The following is a 14,834-nucleotide window of genomic DNA, read 5'->3' on the forward strand; positions in this document are numbered from 1 at the left end:
TTTCCATTAATAAATGTTAGCTCGCAGTAAGAGGCAACCATTAGTCAAGCTATCAAAATTCTCGAAAATTCTCAACATGTTCAAAATGGCAATCGTAATGTGTTTTGAAAATTTAATGGAAATGTTCATCAGATAAGTGCGAGCGGCGATAACAAATTTACACCCCAAGGTATATTTTCTTTCTACTTTTTTGGCAGTTGTTTAATGATGACAGCAACTCAGAAGTTGAGTACTTCACAAAACCTCTTCAACATCTTCACCGCAACCCGCAGCTTGTCTTGTCTGTTGTTCTGTCTTGGCATTGGTAGATAGATACTCGTTCTTGACACCTACTAATAGCAGTTAACTGAACAAGTACCAGTGAGTTATCAGTGTTCATACGGCGAGCATAGGTCGCCTTTTGTGTTTTCGATTATTTATCATATTTGTCGAGGAACCAGCGTCATCCTCAAGCAAGCCGACTTCGTCTGTCGTTAGCTTCTAGTTCTGGCGTCCAGTATTTATTTTTTGTCGGATGCAGCGAGTTCTCGTAGCCTTTGTTCCTCATAGTTATCAGTTCTCTTTTATTGATCACACGTGTCTGTCTCACGCCACATTTAAATCGAGAAATAGAGAGAGGGAGCCAGAAGAGAAGAGTGACCACACATAGCAACGCATAAGAAGTCGCACAAAGTCTCAGTTCTTAAACAGGATCTACCAACACAGCCAATGGTCACACCTTAAACAAACAAACAAACAAACATACCACTGGATTACATTTCCTCCGACATATTTATTACCTAATTATTTTCTACTTTCTTATGCTATATTCTATGGTGGTGTCTTTGACTTCCTTGGCACAAGCAGCATACGAGATGATCTCACTCGTGCAGCGTTGTGTCAGCTCATCGAAATACGGTTGGTCAGCGGGACAAATGCCTATGCCGATGGTGACTCCATCTTGACAGATGGAGTAGCCACGACATCCATCATCCGACACGTTAGCCAGCTCCACATGCGACTGTCCACGATTGACACAACGATCGTAGCTGCAATGCAACTTCTCTTGGGGCACACACGAGCCTTGCTGTGCAGCATTGAAGAAACGTCCTTCCGAGCATGTGCCGGCCAGCAGCAGCATTTCTCCTGCGTCGTTCTCATGGCAATAATAATACCCGTTGCAAGTCTTGCCATCGGACACAAAGATGTCTGACTGAGGACATGTCTCGTCATCTGCAATTTGGGGCGGAGGTTCGGTGTGTGAACACTGCACATTCTGTGGGTATTCGCATTTGCTCTGGGCAGCATCAAAGTAAAAGGTGTCGCTGCAGGTGTCGATAATCACATTGCCCCTCCAGCACATTTGCCAGCCATTGCAGTTGCTGCTGTCCTTCATGAACACACCATCGGGCAGTATGTTGCAAATGCTATTCGGATCCATGCCAATTGTGCATGGATAATCCCTGATGCAGGTCTCCAGTCCGGGATTATAGTTATAACCCGCTCGGCATTCACCCAGCGTCGCTTGTCCCTCTCTGCAGTAATAGTAACCGTTGCAGGAATAAGGATCAGCCGCGAAACCAGTTTCGATTGCCGCACACGGATTGCTGGAGATGCACTTGACCTCATCGGCAGGCAAGCAGCTTTGGCTCTCTCGCTCATAGAAGTATCCTTCGTCGCAGCTACCGCTAATCGGTGATCCATTGAGACACTCTATCCACGTGTCGCAGGCTCGCGGATCCTTCATTTTGATGCCATCCATAACTAGGCTACATATTGATTCCGGATCGAATGCGCAATTTACACTTTGGAAAGCAATCAGCGCGAAGCTCAATAATACGCAGTTTAATCGAATCGCAGCTGTGGAGAAAATATTATTAGTTATCATAACAAAAGGCACTTCAATAATAATCGTTCTATTAATAAAAAAAACATTATTGAACTCAAGATTATCTTAATCTTAAGAGTACATTAAATTATTGAATTTAAATGTAATTTAATAATCTTTAATTTTGTTTCTTTTATTTAGTAGCACATGGCTTAAAATATATTATTTTAGAATACAAATTTACATAATGTTATACCTTTTTAAAATTCTACAAATTATTTAAAAACTATTTACTTACTCATTTTTATTAAACAACAGCAAACTAAAAGACTTTACTTCGACTAAGTGAGCAGAAAGACTGGCGCTTATTGAATAACACTCGACAAATTTATTTTGTTATATACTTAATCATATATATTCTCAGGCGGTTGGATAATAAATTTTCGAGCATTAAAAGCGGACTGAAAATGCCGCAAATTGTTAAAATTAGACACATATTCACACGAGTATCTCAACTTAATACCGTATTGGCCATAAATTAAGTGACGAATATCACAAGTAGATAACTGCGATTCTCAAATCGTTTATAAATATGTATTACAAAAGTCAAGATAGTTGGACAATAATGAGGACAGCAAATTGCGACTGATAACTGAATGTGCGTTGCTTTAATTTTGATTGGCTAACTAACATATTTATCATGTTGTGCGTAGAGAAATTTTTTAATAATTTTAAAACAAAGTGTGTTAAGTGTGTTATCACTTTTAAAGATTATTATTATTGTTTGTTATTATGATAACTATTGGAAGTAAGCTCACGTGATTATCAATTACTAAAAAAGTATAAAGTGAAACTTCCTATAGAGGTCACCTTTTTTAAGCGGACAACACAAGGAAGTTATTGTTATGAAGTTTTCAAAAGATTAAAGAATGTAGAAACGAATGCCCAAGAGCACACATATTATATATTAGAGAGCAATAAGCTTCCGTCAATCTATTTTGAACTTTTTCTAAAATGCAAAAATAGTACAAAATAAATTAGAATATACTCACATAAATACGAACTATAATGTAATTAAGAATTATCCTGAGATCCTTTCGCTGAATTAGTACTGACTTTATTTAAATTTAACCATCGTTAAATCTTCAAATTCGCTTAAGAAATTGCGTAGCGTATGGAGTAGCGCATGACGACTGAAAGTATGCAATGTTTTTCGTTCGCCATTTTACATGATTCATGTTAGAAAATTGTTGGTACTTCATCTTCATTTTTATCGCAGATATCGTACAAGTATAAAATCTGCGCGACTTTTGATAAGTGGTGCAAAATATGTTTTCATGTTTCAATTATTGTAGGCATAACTTAATGAAATGTGCTGCACCCAATTTGAGTTCGAGGGATTGGCCAGACTATAAATAAAGCGCATACTCCTCGAGGCGAAATAGTAAAAAATTTTCCCCAACGCTAAAAACAATCGCAATAAAGTGAGAGAATTCACATGGAAATACGCGTCCATTTCGCATTGCTAGTGGGCATCTGTTTGGGCGCGGCCCAGCCAGTGGAGGAGGCTGTGAACATTGAAATCGCCGATCTGAGTCATGTGAGTTATACAATACGATGCTCCAAGATCACGAGGCTTACAAAGCTTGATATTACAGCTTTGTACTGGGCGTACTGAAGACAACTTGGTACCGCATCCTTACGATTGCAATGCATATTTTGCCTGCTCGACGGTGCCTGAACTTTTTTACTGCGACCAAGGATTGATATTCGACGCCAATCGATTGGAGTGCGATGTGCCCGAGCGTGCTCTTTGCAATGCCAAGGAGGCACAGCAGTTGAGCACGAGCAGCCCGAACAGTGGTTATCTAGATGGTGGCAAACAATCGCAGATGGATGTCAATTGGTGGGAGCACAAGCCACATCCCATCTTTGTGGCCGTCGATGTGGCCACTGGCCTGGCGGTTAGTCCCATGGACAAATACGATCCGAAGCATGTGGAGTGTCGTCACTTTGGTGCCTACTTCTTGCCACATCCCAGCAATTGCCAGATGTACTTCATTTGCGCCTACGGCCATTTGCATCGCCATCAGTGTGGCTTAGGCACGCTGTGGAACTACAAGAGCTCCGAGTGTCAGCTGAGCGCGAGTGCTGAGTGCTATGGCCACAACAGCTTGCAGCCGGGCAAGCAAACCGAGGTGACAACGAGCACAACGCCTGGCCAGGTGACTGTCTGCTATATTGTGAGCACCAGCACCAGCTTGTCGGGTAGCAACAGCAGTAGCAACAACAGCAGCAGCATCAACTTCCCTAACATCTTCTCAAGCAGCAGCAGCAGCAGCTTGCCCAGCAGCAGCAGCGAGTCAACCACAACTACCGTGACTGCTCCATCGCCTCCGCGTGCCCCACAGAACGCTCTTACCTGCCCATCGGAGCGTCAGAGTTATCTGCCTCATGCAGGCGACTGCAGCAAGTATTATATTTGCATTGCCGGCATGCCAGTGTTGACCTCCTGCCCCAAGGGTCTGTTCTGGGATCAGAAGTCAGGCTACTGCGACCAAGCCAAAAATGTCAAGTGCTTTCAGAATGAGTAAATAAATGGGTGTTTACTGAATTTAACATAACTTGAATGTTTACTTGAATGCATATCAATAAAATGGTTTTTTCTTTACAAAAGTGTTGACATTTTAATTCGCTCCCATAGTTGGCGACGTCTTTGAGTTGCTTCCGCAGTCTCCGGCTCCGGTGTCTTCTGCTGCCACTTAAAGTCCGTGATACTGGCCTTTAAACGCTGCCAATATGAGGGCAAACTTGCTTCGGTTTGTTTTTCATTCTCTAATCCCTTGGAAAAGCCAATTTCACAAAGTAAAATTAACACCAAACACAAACTTATCACTTTAGTTGCACTCATGTTTCTGGAGTCAGTGATAAAAATCTAATGGTTTTGTCAAAGTCGTGTTGCTATTTAATCTGAATAGGCATTATTCTTATAGCCTCGTCAACTGTCTTATCAATTGGATAAGTTTTTGTATCACTTGCAATTGCTTAACAATTCATGATTAGATATCATACTTGAATTTCATGCAAGCTCCGCACAAACTGATTTCTGTTCTGTTGCTGTTAATGTGGTCTGACGAAAGCTGAATGATATGGCTTCAAACTACACTCTGTTAGCATATACACAAGTTTAACAGAACTCTGTTACTAGCATAAAGCTGTAAAGTAAATGACATGTTATACCATGAATAGCCGCCATTTTGAAATGAACGCTGGAAACGGAAGTTGATAAGTCAAATGGAGAAGATGTGAGCTTCTTCTAGCTTCATTATAATTAGAATTGGTCTTTAAAAAATAATTGTAGTGATTTTCTTAAAGGACTGGGTTCGAAAATAAAAGAATGTTGAAATTAAACTTTATTCAATGGTTCGTCTTCGGCTTAGTCGCTCTGGCTCATCTCATTGCAATTTTTATTTATTTCAATAAAATGATAATAATGAACTTCCGGTATAAGCAATATTCTTGCGTTTTGATTTACGCAACGCATTGCATTCGAATTATTGCTTAAGGAGATTATTTTTTGGAAACTTTGAAATTTACTGCCGTTTCTTTTAATTAACTTTTTTAATAGAATTCTTGAAATTGTATTCATTGTAAAATAAAACAATTTGTATCGTTTTCCTCATTTAATCAATAAATTCTTTAACATTTTATTTTGTACTTACATTAAATATTTACTGGTGTAAATAAAGCTATTTTTTTATTACATTTATTACTAAGTATTAATTATTGTACTTCATTACAGTAGATACACATGCATGCAAGTAAGAATATTGCGTTTAGAATTGGGATGGGTACGTGACTTCGTGGTTTTTCCGTGACACGAGCACGCACGACTCGAAGAACTATGCCCAAGTTGTTAGCTGTAATTGTAATTTTATATATATGTAGATTGTAATCAATCGGACAGACAAATTAAACTAGATCTAAAACACTACACAAACTGTTTTTCTGCTAAATGAAAATTTAAATTCTTCGTGAATAATATTCCGTGAATAATATTGTTCCGAAAATAGTATAGTGTTGAGTCGTGCGTGTCGTGGGTTCAAAGCATTTATCGTGCGAGTCTGAAGCTTGTGATTCGTGGCGAGCAGTGTTGAAAAATGCCAAATGCGAAACGCGACCATCTCTCTTCCTTTTGAAATCTCCATCGTGTGTTGGTTTTTAGTTTTATTTTTCTTTTTCTTTTTGCGCTTTCTGATATAACAGAACACTACAGTTTATATTGGAAATATATGTATGTTTATGTATATGTCTGTATACTTAAAATACATTCTCAATTGCACGCTTAATAATACTGTGGGAGTAGCTATGTATATTAATCCAGAATATGTGTAAATATTTAAAATATGCTTTCACTGTAAATACAATTTAACTGTTCATGACTACAACATAATATATATATATATATATAAGTATATACTTATGTAATTATTAATCATTTCATTTGTACACTAACGATAAAAACAATTATATTTGTAGCTTAAGTGTAATTAAGAACGTATGTCACATGTTGTCTTCGTTTTCTTTTTTTTAATGTATAAAACTAATTATACCGAGTAACAACTAATACAATTTCACATTACAATGTTGAATTTCCATATCTTTGCTTTACTTTTTTAATTATAGTCTACGCTAGACAGCAATCTTACTGTTGCACTATTGGATCGTTGATTATTATTATTTCCTTTTGTTTTGATTAAGTAATAAGTAGTGTAGTTAATATGATAGATAGGTATAATTAAATTAGCCAGAAAATAACCACGATTATTGGGTAATATTAATGGCAGGAAGAGCGGTAATCATTCCTTAGGCACTAGATGTCTATCGGTAAACAACTATTCAACTAACAGAGACAAATCATTTTGAATTGATTAGTAACATCATCATTAACATTATTAGACTTGCTTAAAGCCATATTATGTAAGCTATCACATATTTGAAATAATTGTAATGTCCGCAATTAAAGTGAATGTATGCAACAGGATTATTTTGGGCAGAAGCATGAACTGCATGTGGAACAAATTAATTAGAGTTCGCCGAAGTATTGGAAAGAATACCTGCCCCCCTTTGGATACAATCATTCTAGTGCTGCAAAACTATCGATTGTGGATAACGATTAACTCTGACTATCGCCATACTATTGATTAATTTAAAATGATTTCAAATGCATGCAGTTAAAAGTTAAATTTAGAATAAAATATTTCTGTAATTTAATAGTGTAATATTTAATAGTTAATAAAACTATATACGTTAAATACTATTGATACTATGTATGGATAGTTTTGCAGGACAAATTTAAGTTGAATAGATTATTGTGTTTAAGCATAGTTAAGTACATATTTAGTGGTGGCTCTATTTCTATGTCTATGTCTTTGTTTAACTAAAAACGAGAGTGCTTAAATGGAAGATCCCCTCTGTCTAGGTCTACACTAAAACCCAACTACAGCACTACATATAATCATATTTACTTTTTCTTTTTTTGTAACTTTGTTGTTGTCTCTTGTTGCGCTTTTAAAATAGTTATACTACAAATAATTAAAAACTGTCCAACAGTAAACTAAATTTCACATTTCAAATGGCAAATAGTATATGGAGAAATCTTTATATATGTTATATGGTAGTCTGATATGGCCGCTTATTTAAGAACTTTTCAAGTTGAATTCAAATAGTATTCAGACGAACTCGATGATCGATCGATTGATGTGGTCAACGTAGTATATGGTATAATCAATATATAACTGCTATCTTATCATATATATATTGTATGTATATATACATATTAATGTAACATATTATAAATGTTGGTTATGTGTATGGCATATTTGTTCATTGATTTTGAAAATGTGTGTTTGCTGTCAATGTCTTTTTCTTTATTTGGAAGAGTACCATTCGTATAGCTTCTAAGAATTGTTTTGTTTTTGTTTTCATTATATCGATTTCTAGATATGTATGTAGACTTGGATAGACAATGGGAATGGGGAGCACATATGTATATAGAATATAGTTTTGTTTTTTCTTGGAATGTAAGTTATAATATGTATGTATGTATGTAGGTGTATATATACTTCGTATTTGTATCTTATTTTGGACCCAAAAAGTGTATTCTATTCTCTTCACTGTTCACTGTGTTTAGCTAAAGCTTTTGCATTGCATTGATGATATATTGAAATTGTAAAATTGTTAAACGTCTGTTTCATTGCTTGGGTGTCGCTGGAGACTTTGCAACGGCGTCTGATGGGAGATCTGCTTCTGGAGCAGCGGCGGGCCACCGACACTTGGACCACCGATTGCCTCATAGCCTTGGGCGGTGCTGCCGGGCGAGTTGTGGTGCGATCGCGGACTGGGCGGTGTGGGCGTGGCGGGTATCTGATGCCAGTTAATACTGTTCTGAGAAGTAATATTGCGTGTCTTCAGCAGGGGTGGGTTCTTCGTTGACGTCGAGAAGGCCATGCCACGTCGCAGAGGCACTCTACAGATACACAGATACACACACACACACACGCGTACACACGCACAGTTTAGTTATCGATAGTATCGATAGACGATAGTCGGATGAATGGACATTGAAGATTGAATTACATACACAATGCGGGGTAGATGGAACAGTTAATTCGCATTCAATGCAAGCGAGTATGGTCTAGTCGAGTGTGCTCGACCTGCAGATACCCTGTACCCAGCTGATGATGTACACCACGATTCACACACACACACGAGAACAGGACACCAACACATACAAAACGTCACACACACACACACACACATAAGCAGCCAGTTTATGAAGGGAATGAGGGAAAGAAAAGAATATTTATGGAATATGGAAGAATTCAACTCAAACCTTTAGCTAACGAAATATGTTTTCTTTAGCAATGAGCATTCCTATAATCAGTCGGACAGACACACGGACTCTCCAGAGTACAGGGTATTTGTTGCACCCCCTAATTCGACGCTGCTGACTCACCTAGTTGGGCTCGGTGGCGGATACGAAATGCCGCGGTGACTGGGCGATAACAATAAGTTGCCCGAGTGACTAGTTGTTGTGCCCGGCACAAGCAAGGTGTTGTTACTATAAATATGGGTTAAAGTTAGCGGCAAACAACAGACGATATTGACAATCGTGAAGGACTACAACAGAACCACAAAGAAGCAAACTCAAGTACAAATTGTGAGAGATCAGCTAAACTTTTTGTTTATCAGTGGATTAAGAAATCAAAAAGGAAACGAACAGTCGGAAGCATGTACGAACATTAAAGCAGATGATCGAATATATATATGTATCTATGTACTTTGTATGCGAATGACAGCGCTACGATTAAAGTATTTTATCAAAAAAAAAAAATATATATATATAGTGTATTGTAAAATGTTTGATTGCTTCACAAATAACAAAACTTAGTACAAGTATTTTTAAATAATGCTAACTATCGATATAAATATGCAGTTCTTAATGATACGAGTGTACAGTATATATAAATATATATAGTTGATGTATATATGGACGGTCGTGACGACGTATACAGATAGAGATTAATGACTGACGACTGAAGGATTCCCAATCGCATGATTATAATGATGAGTTGTAGTTGTTGTTGTTGTTGTTTTTTCTAGATGAGTATGTGAATGGACTTGACATGCTCGCTAGCGATACTTACGTCTGACTGTGCGGTATGCTCAAGTTGGGCAGACTCTGGCCCAAATGGTTGACGGGCTGCACGGACAGCGTGTTGTTTGACGTAGAGGAAATTGTGCCAATCTTTGGCTTGGGCAAACCAGCAAACAAATGCTGTTTACCCTTCGATGGCTGCCCATGATTAGCTGCAAAGGGAATTGTGATTAATATCGACAATTGAATAACATATGATTATAGAAATGAGTGACTTAATGTTGGGAAATACAATTGATTTGCAAATAAAAATATATATATAATATAAGTTGTCAAAAATTGAATACAATTCAATTAATTCAAGTTTGAATTGGCAATATTTTTGAGCTAATGAAAGATAGATTTTAATCGATTGAATATTATTAATAAACGTTTGTCTTCTATTATTTAAAAACTCTATCAAATTGAGTCGAATGTTGATTTTACTTAAGAAATTATTGCTTCATTACTCTCTACAGAAAATGTTGTCATCTTTTGTGAATTGAATTATGTTACTAAACTTTTGTTTTCTTTTTAAAAGATTATGTGAATTGTTAAGGTTGCCAACATGCTTTTATCTTCTTAATAATAATAATATTGTATCCAAAATTGAATCGAATGTTTGCAATTTAGAAATATTTTCGATCAATAGAACTTTATTCTCATACTCAATTCGAATTCAATTTATACACACAATTCAATTTGTTATTTATGACTGGCTTACCCATCAAACTGAATCCATCATCGCTGGAGAGGGAGTTGGTCTTCTCAAAGTCGACGGAAATGTTGCGTGAATCGTTCCACTCGACGCTGCCGCTGTGACTGTTGTTGGCACTGGACACATGACTGCACATGGACGAATTGATGGGCGACTTGCGCACACCCAGCGAATCGCCAGTGGCCGCACTCGCTGCACTGCCTCCAAAGCGGAAGCTATCACCGCCATTGCCGCTAATGCCGCGCTTCAGTCTTTGATAGATGGTCTTGGCCCGCCAAAGGGCATCGTACCAGTTCTTGGCCTCCGTGCACTGCAGCGTAAACGCTGTGGTCGCCACATGGAACTCATTGAGATACACACAATTGAGCGTATTATTGGGCGCGAGATGCACAATCAAATGATCCGTTAAATATGGCTGTCGAATAACCTTAAGAGCGCCCAATCCCTTGCGGGCAATCGTTTTGCACACGAGCAATATGTCGGTCAGCAGAAAACAGTGCACATCACTCTTGCTGACGTTGTCCTTGAACTTGTGATCGCCCTCCATGAACAGATGACGCACCTGATAGGCGGGACAGCCTCGCATCGGAGCGCACAAATCAAACATCTGGCTGTGCTGCTTGATCAGCTTGTCCAGCACCTCGTTGTTGGTGTCCTGTTAGAAGTGAAGTTATTACTATCCGATAAATTGATCTATTTTATAATCACTTACCACCACTTCGTAGGATTCAATGCGCGCCATGACGCCTTTGAGGCGTTCGCTCTCCTGTCGCATGGTCAGATGATTGTTCACACTGCCCACAAAATTCTCCACACTGTGTATCATAATATCCATCACCTCGATCTCCTCCACATCGTCCATTTGCTTACGAATGGCAGTCAGCAGTAAACTGTATTTGGTCAGACGCTGCATGGGACGCACCACAATGTCGGCCAGGCGCAGACGATTGCACATCTTCTGGGACTCACACCAAGCCAAATAAGCGGTGAATAGAGCATTGTTTTGGTTCAGCTCCTTGCAGTAAAACTGGCACGTGCTCTGCTCTGCACAGTAGACCTAAGAAAAGAGCATTAAATGTTAATTTAGTTGCAGAGAATAAGTTCTAATCCTTGCACATATTTTCAGATGATTAAAGCAGCTGAAGTGATTAATCAGTTTCGAATCTATTAATAACAAAGTTCTTTAAGTACTTTATAGAGATTGTGGCATAGAAAATTTAAATTTCTGATGTGTCCCTTTGTTAAAAATATGCTGCCTTATTTGGTCAGCAATTACTTTTTATAGAAGCACATTATTTAATGTAAATTTTTTTTAAAAATGTAAATATTTTTTATTAGAGTTTTTTGAAAATAAAATTCTATAAGTAGTTTCTAAAGAATGTTTCCCTTTGTCAAAAATATATTGCTTTATTTGATCAGTGATTACTTTTTAAATAAGCACATTTTTTTAAAAAAAAAGTTTTCAAAATTTCAATATTTTCCACATTTAAGGAAAGTAAAACTTTTCTGCAAACGTCGCTACTCACTTTGTAGGGCGCAAATGTGGAGGCAAACGTTATGAAGCCCTCCTGGAAGAAGGCACACTTCAGTGGCTCTCGTGTCCGCACGCTGTGCGCCACCATTGGATACAGCCAGAGTGTCCAGAACTTGATGTTTGCCTCGCAAACAGAACGTATGTTGGAAAACAACCGATGCTGATCGACCTCAATCAGCAGGCGTTCCTCTTGCACCGCCTCCAAGCAGGCCAGAAAGAGCTGTAACCAATTAATGTGTTTATTAAATGTTTCTTAAACTTTAATAAGCTCGAGCTTACATCTGTCACAGTTTGCAATGCGTGTATGTAGTAAACCTCAGTGGTGACCAGTTCCCAGATGGCAGTTTGTATCTTAATCTCGCTATCACTCATCGCATCGCTGTCAACAAAATCCCGCCATGTTTTGTCCATATTCTGCAAATAGTCCAACGAATCCGAGAGCGTTGCATGCTCAAAGCCCAAAGCATCGGGACGCTGTGGCACACCATTCTTGGCAAAGTTGTTCAGCAGCTCATACAGTTGACTCTGCTGTGGATTTTTGATGCCAAATATGGAAGACCAACGCTGCTTAATCTGTTTGCCCGTCGATTCACTAGTCTCCTCTGTCGAGGCGGAGGAGAGCAGACGCGGTGGACGTTGACGAGAACCCTGCGGAAGAGAATGAGATATGGGATTAGTTTCAGTTGTGTTGTGTAGTAACAAATTGGGAACTTAAGTAACCAGCAGTCGATACTCGTTATCCAATAACAAGTTTAAACTGTGTAGCACATATTACTTTGGTTTGATGGCTGACTCTTAAGTATATTATCATAATGAAAAGTTTTATGAAATATTTAGAATGTTGATGTTTCCATTTCGAAAGGAAAATAAGTTTAAAGTGCGTGTATCAAAAATAGAGTTGTTTATTTTGAGTTATTTTATATAGATACACTTATGATAAGGAAGTTGACTAAGTATTAACAAGTTTAAACTGTGCAGCGTTTTTTGCACTATCTTGAAAGACTCACAAGGTTATTATCTTAATGTAAAGTTTTATGAAACGAAAATAACATTGTTTCGATTTCTAAGGTCCAAAATAAAAAATTATAAAATAAATTTGAAGAGCGTGCATCAAAAAATAGAAGTATATTTGATGTTATGATATGAAGAAAAGAGTTCACTCTACAGTCGACGCTTTGCACTTTAGAAAATTATTTCTTAAATGACTTTTAAGATTATTATCATAATGAAATGTTTTATTATGTATTCATAATACTATTGTTCCAATTTCAAAGGGTGAAAAGAAGAAATTCTAAAATAAGAGTGAGGTGCGTGCATCGAAAATAAGTATTGTTCCCAAATTTAGAAACCCAAGCTCTTGGAGTCTCTGAATAACAAAAGAACTGACAGCTTCGACAGCTCATCTGTACACTCTGCTTTCTTTTCTCAGAAATGCTTTACCTCCTACAACAATTTGTAGTTGGCTCTAAGTTATTGCCACCCTTCCACACTCTGGATACAAAAGAATACTCACAAATGAAGCTGCTTTCTGCAGAGTCTTGCGACTGTTGTCACGCTCGGTGACCACCAGATGATGTCCAGCCAAGCTCTCTACGTCGGTGTGCTCGTCCAGTAAACTACTCGCTGCACCTGTCAAGGAATACGAGATGAACTCAAATAAATCGAACTAAATGAATATATTTAGCCTAGAAAACCAACCCGTGTCCAGGTGACTGAGGCTGGGATTGCTGTCGGTGACCGTGATCTGGGAGAAGCTCAGGTTCCGTCTGTCCAATGCCTGTCTAAGTGCATGCCTGCGAATGGAAGGAGAAATGCTTAATCAAAGTGCCATATTATTTCAGTTGGCGCACTTTTCAATTACTTACTGCAGAGTTCTGCCCTTGATCGCGGGGATGAATTCCTCGTCGGGCAACTGCGGTGTTTCCAGGCAAAAGGATACCGAAAAGTATTCCGCACTCGATGCCTATTGATATATTTTTGTGCAAACAATAAATAATAATCATAATCATAAACGTAATCGTAATCGTAATCGTAATCATAATCATATGGTTACACACCGGTTTCTCGTGGGTCGAGGAGGAGGAGGACGCCAGCAGCCGCTGCTGTTGCTGCTGGTGTTGCTGTTGGTGGCCAAAGGAATCGAGAGGCGGTATCAGAGTCCCGGGGGCAGTCGTCGTCGTCGTTGTCGTTGTGGGTGCGGCTGCTTCGTGATGGCATGGCACCACCGTGTCGAGGCCATCCAAGTGGGTGAGACTTTTTGATTTCAGCTGAAATGAAATAAATTACAAAACTACCATGTGAGTCATGCTCGCTTTACTGGGGCAACAGCAACGACGTCGACTCCAATATTGATTCACACGCGCATTCAATCGCAATTTGAATTTATTCATAGTCAATGCGCATATACTAATCTCATTAGCATACATAAATAAATTATTATTAAACGTCAAACATCTGTTTAAAATGGGCATCAAATTAATATCGATCAAATGCAAAGCAAAACAACAAAAACAAAAAAATAACCAACTAGGCATAAATTAACATAATCGCCATGTTTTCGGCCATGTAAGTTTAGGGGTTGCTTGTGTGTCCTTTTTTTTGGCCGATTAAAGAGCTGCTTTGACCACAGCTTGTGGCTTTAAGCTTTGTGCAATAAATACAAAATGTATGTAAATAATAATTATTATAAATAAATTGTGAACAGAGAATATTTCTACACATTTAACAAATTAAAGTACTTAATTTTTTAAAGGTAAATTGACCAAGTACGAAAGCTGCAGTCGAGTGTGCTCGAATAAACGCATTGTAGTGCGGTATTAATTTTAAAATATACCGCAAAAGTACTAAAATATACCAAATGCTATTTTAAAAAATGCCATAGAGTGCAAAATATACCAGATTGTCAGACAAAGAAACTAAGTAGGCATTTCTTCCCACACAAAAGTATGTTTTAAATAACTTCTGCAATTTTGATCTGATTGCAATATATAGTTTATATTATACATCTTCTGTCAGTTACATAGCGTTTTACTCTATGGGTAAGGGTTATAATTAAGGCTTTCAGTTTTGTACCATA

At 38.0% G+C, this 14,834-nt stretch overlaps 3 protein-coding genes across 7 annotated transcripts in view; 1 reads left to right on the forward strand and 2 right to left on the reverse strand.

Moving 5' to 3' along the window:
• Positions 1–293: 293 nt before the first annotated feature.
• Positions 294–2,180, reverse strand: LOC132790454 (peritrophin-48). The gene is made up of 2 exons (XM_060798983.1): positions 2,106–2,180; positions 294–1,839 (listed from the first exon to the last, which is right to left on the reverse strand). Exons 1-2 carry the CDS (start codon positions 2,107–2,109, stop codon positions 791–793), a joined length of 1,053 nt encoding a protein of 350 aa, XP_060654966.1. The 5' UTR covers positions 2,110–2,180; the 3' UTR covers positions 294–790.
• Positions 2,181–3,264: 1,084 nt separating this feature from the next.
• LOC132790449 (uncharacterized) lies at positions 3,265–4,432 on the forward strand. Its single transcript, XM_060798979.1, has 2 exons — positions 3,265–3,407; positions 3,466–4,432. Exons 1-2 carry the CDS (start codon positions 3,306–3,308, stop codon positions 4,399–4,401), a joined length of 1,038 nt encoding a protein of 345 aa, XP_060654962.1. The 5' UTR covers positions 3,265–3,305; the 3' UTR covers positions 4,402–4,432.
• Positions 4,433–5,748: 1,316 nt separating this feature from the next.
• LOC132790794 (pleckstrin homology domain-containing family G member 5) overlaps positions 5,749–14,834 on the reverse strand; it is a 32,330-nt gene continuing 23,244 nt past the window's right edge. For 2 of the 5 annotated variants that reach the window (XM_060799489.1, XM_060799490.1), the window contains exons 3-13: positions 13,816–14,025; positions 13,624–13,721; positions 13,457–13,551; positions 13,272–13,387; positions 12,038–12,406; positions 11,751–11,978; positions 10,937–11,281; positions 10,231–10,879; positions 9,517–9,679; positions 8,826–8,930; positions 5,749–8,336 (exon numbers count right to left, since the gene is read on the reverse strand). In XM_060799489.1, the coding sequence (XP_060655472.1) occupies positions 8,048–8,336; positions 8,826–8,930; positions 9,517–9,679; positions 10,231–10,879; positions 10,937–11,281; positions 11,751–11,978; positions 12,038–12,406; positions 13,272–13,387; positions 13,457–13,551; positions 13,624–13,721; positions 13,816–14,025 (2,667 nt within the window). In that variant the 3' untranslated portion in view covers positions 5,749–8,047. Of the gene's footprint in view, positions 8,337–8,825; positions 9,680–10,230; positions 10,880–10,936; positions 11,282–11,750; positions 11,979–12,037; positions 12,407–13,271; positions 13,388–13,456; positions 13,552–13,623; positions 13,722–13,815; positions 14,026–14,834 lie in introns of those variants that run through there. The other 3 variants (XM_060799492.1, XM_060799494.1, XM_060799493.1) reach the window with 2 other exon arrangements.

The sequence above is a fragment of the Drosophila nasuta genome, chromosome 3 (genome assembly GCF_023558535.2).
Source record: "Drosophila nasuta strain 15112-1781.00 chromosome 3, ASM2355853v1, whole genome shotgun sequence".
Lineage (NCBI taxonomy): Eukaryota > Metazoa > Arthropoda > Insecta > Diptera > Drosophilidae > Drosophila > Drosophila nasuta.

What these genes read in the sequence shown, in the direction of transcription:
- LOC132790449 (XM_060798979.1), top strand. Translation starts at nt 3,306, where the DNA reads ATGGAAATACGCGTCCATTTCGCATTGCTAGTGGGCATCTGTTTGGGC. An exon ending in AAATCGCCGATCTGAGTCAT is followed by an intron (nt 3,408 to 3,465) that starts GTGAGTTATACA and finishes TTGATATTACAG; the next exon opens with CTTTGTACTGGGCGTACTGA.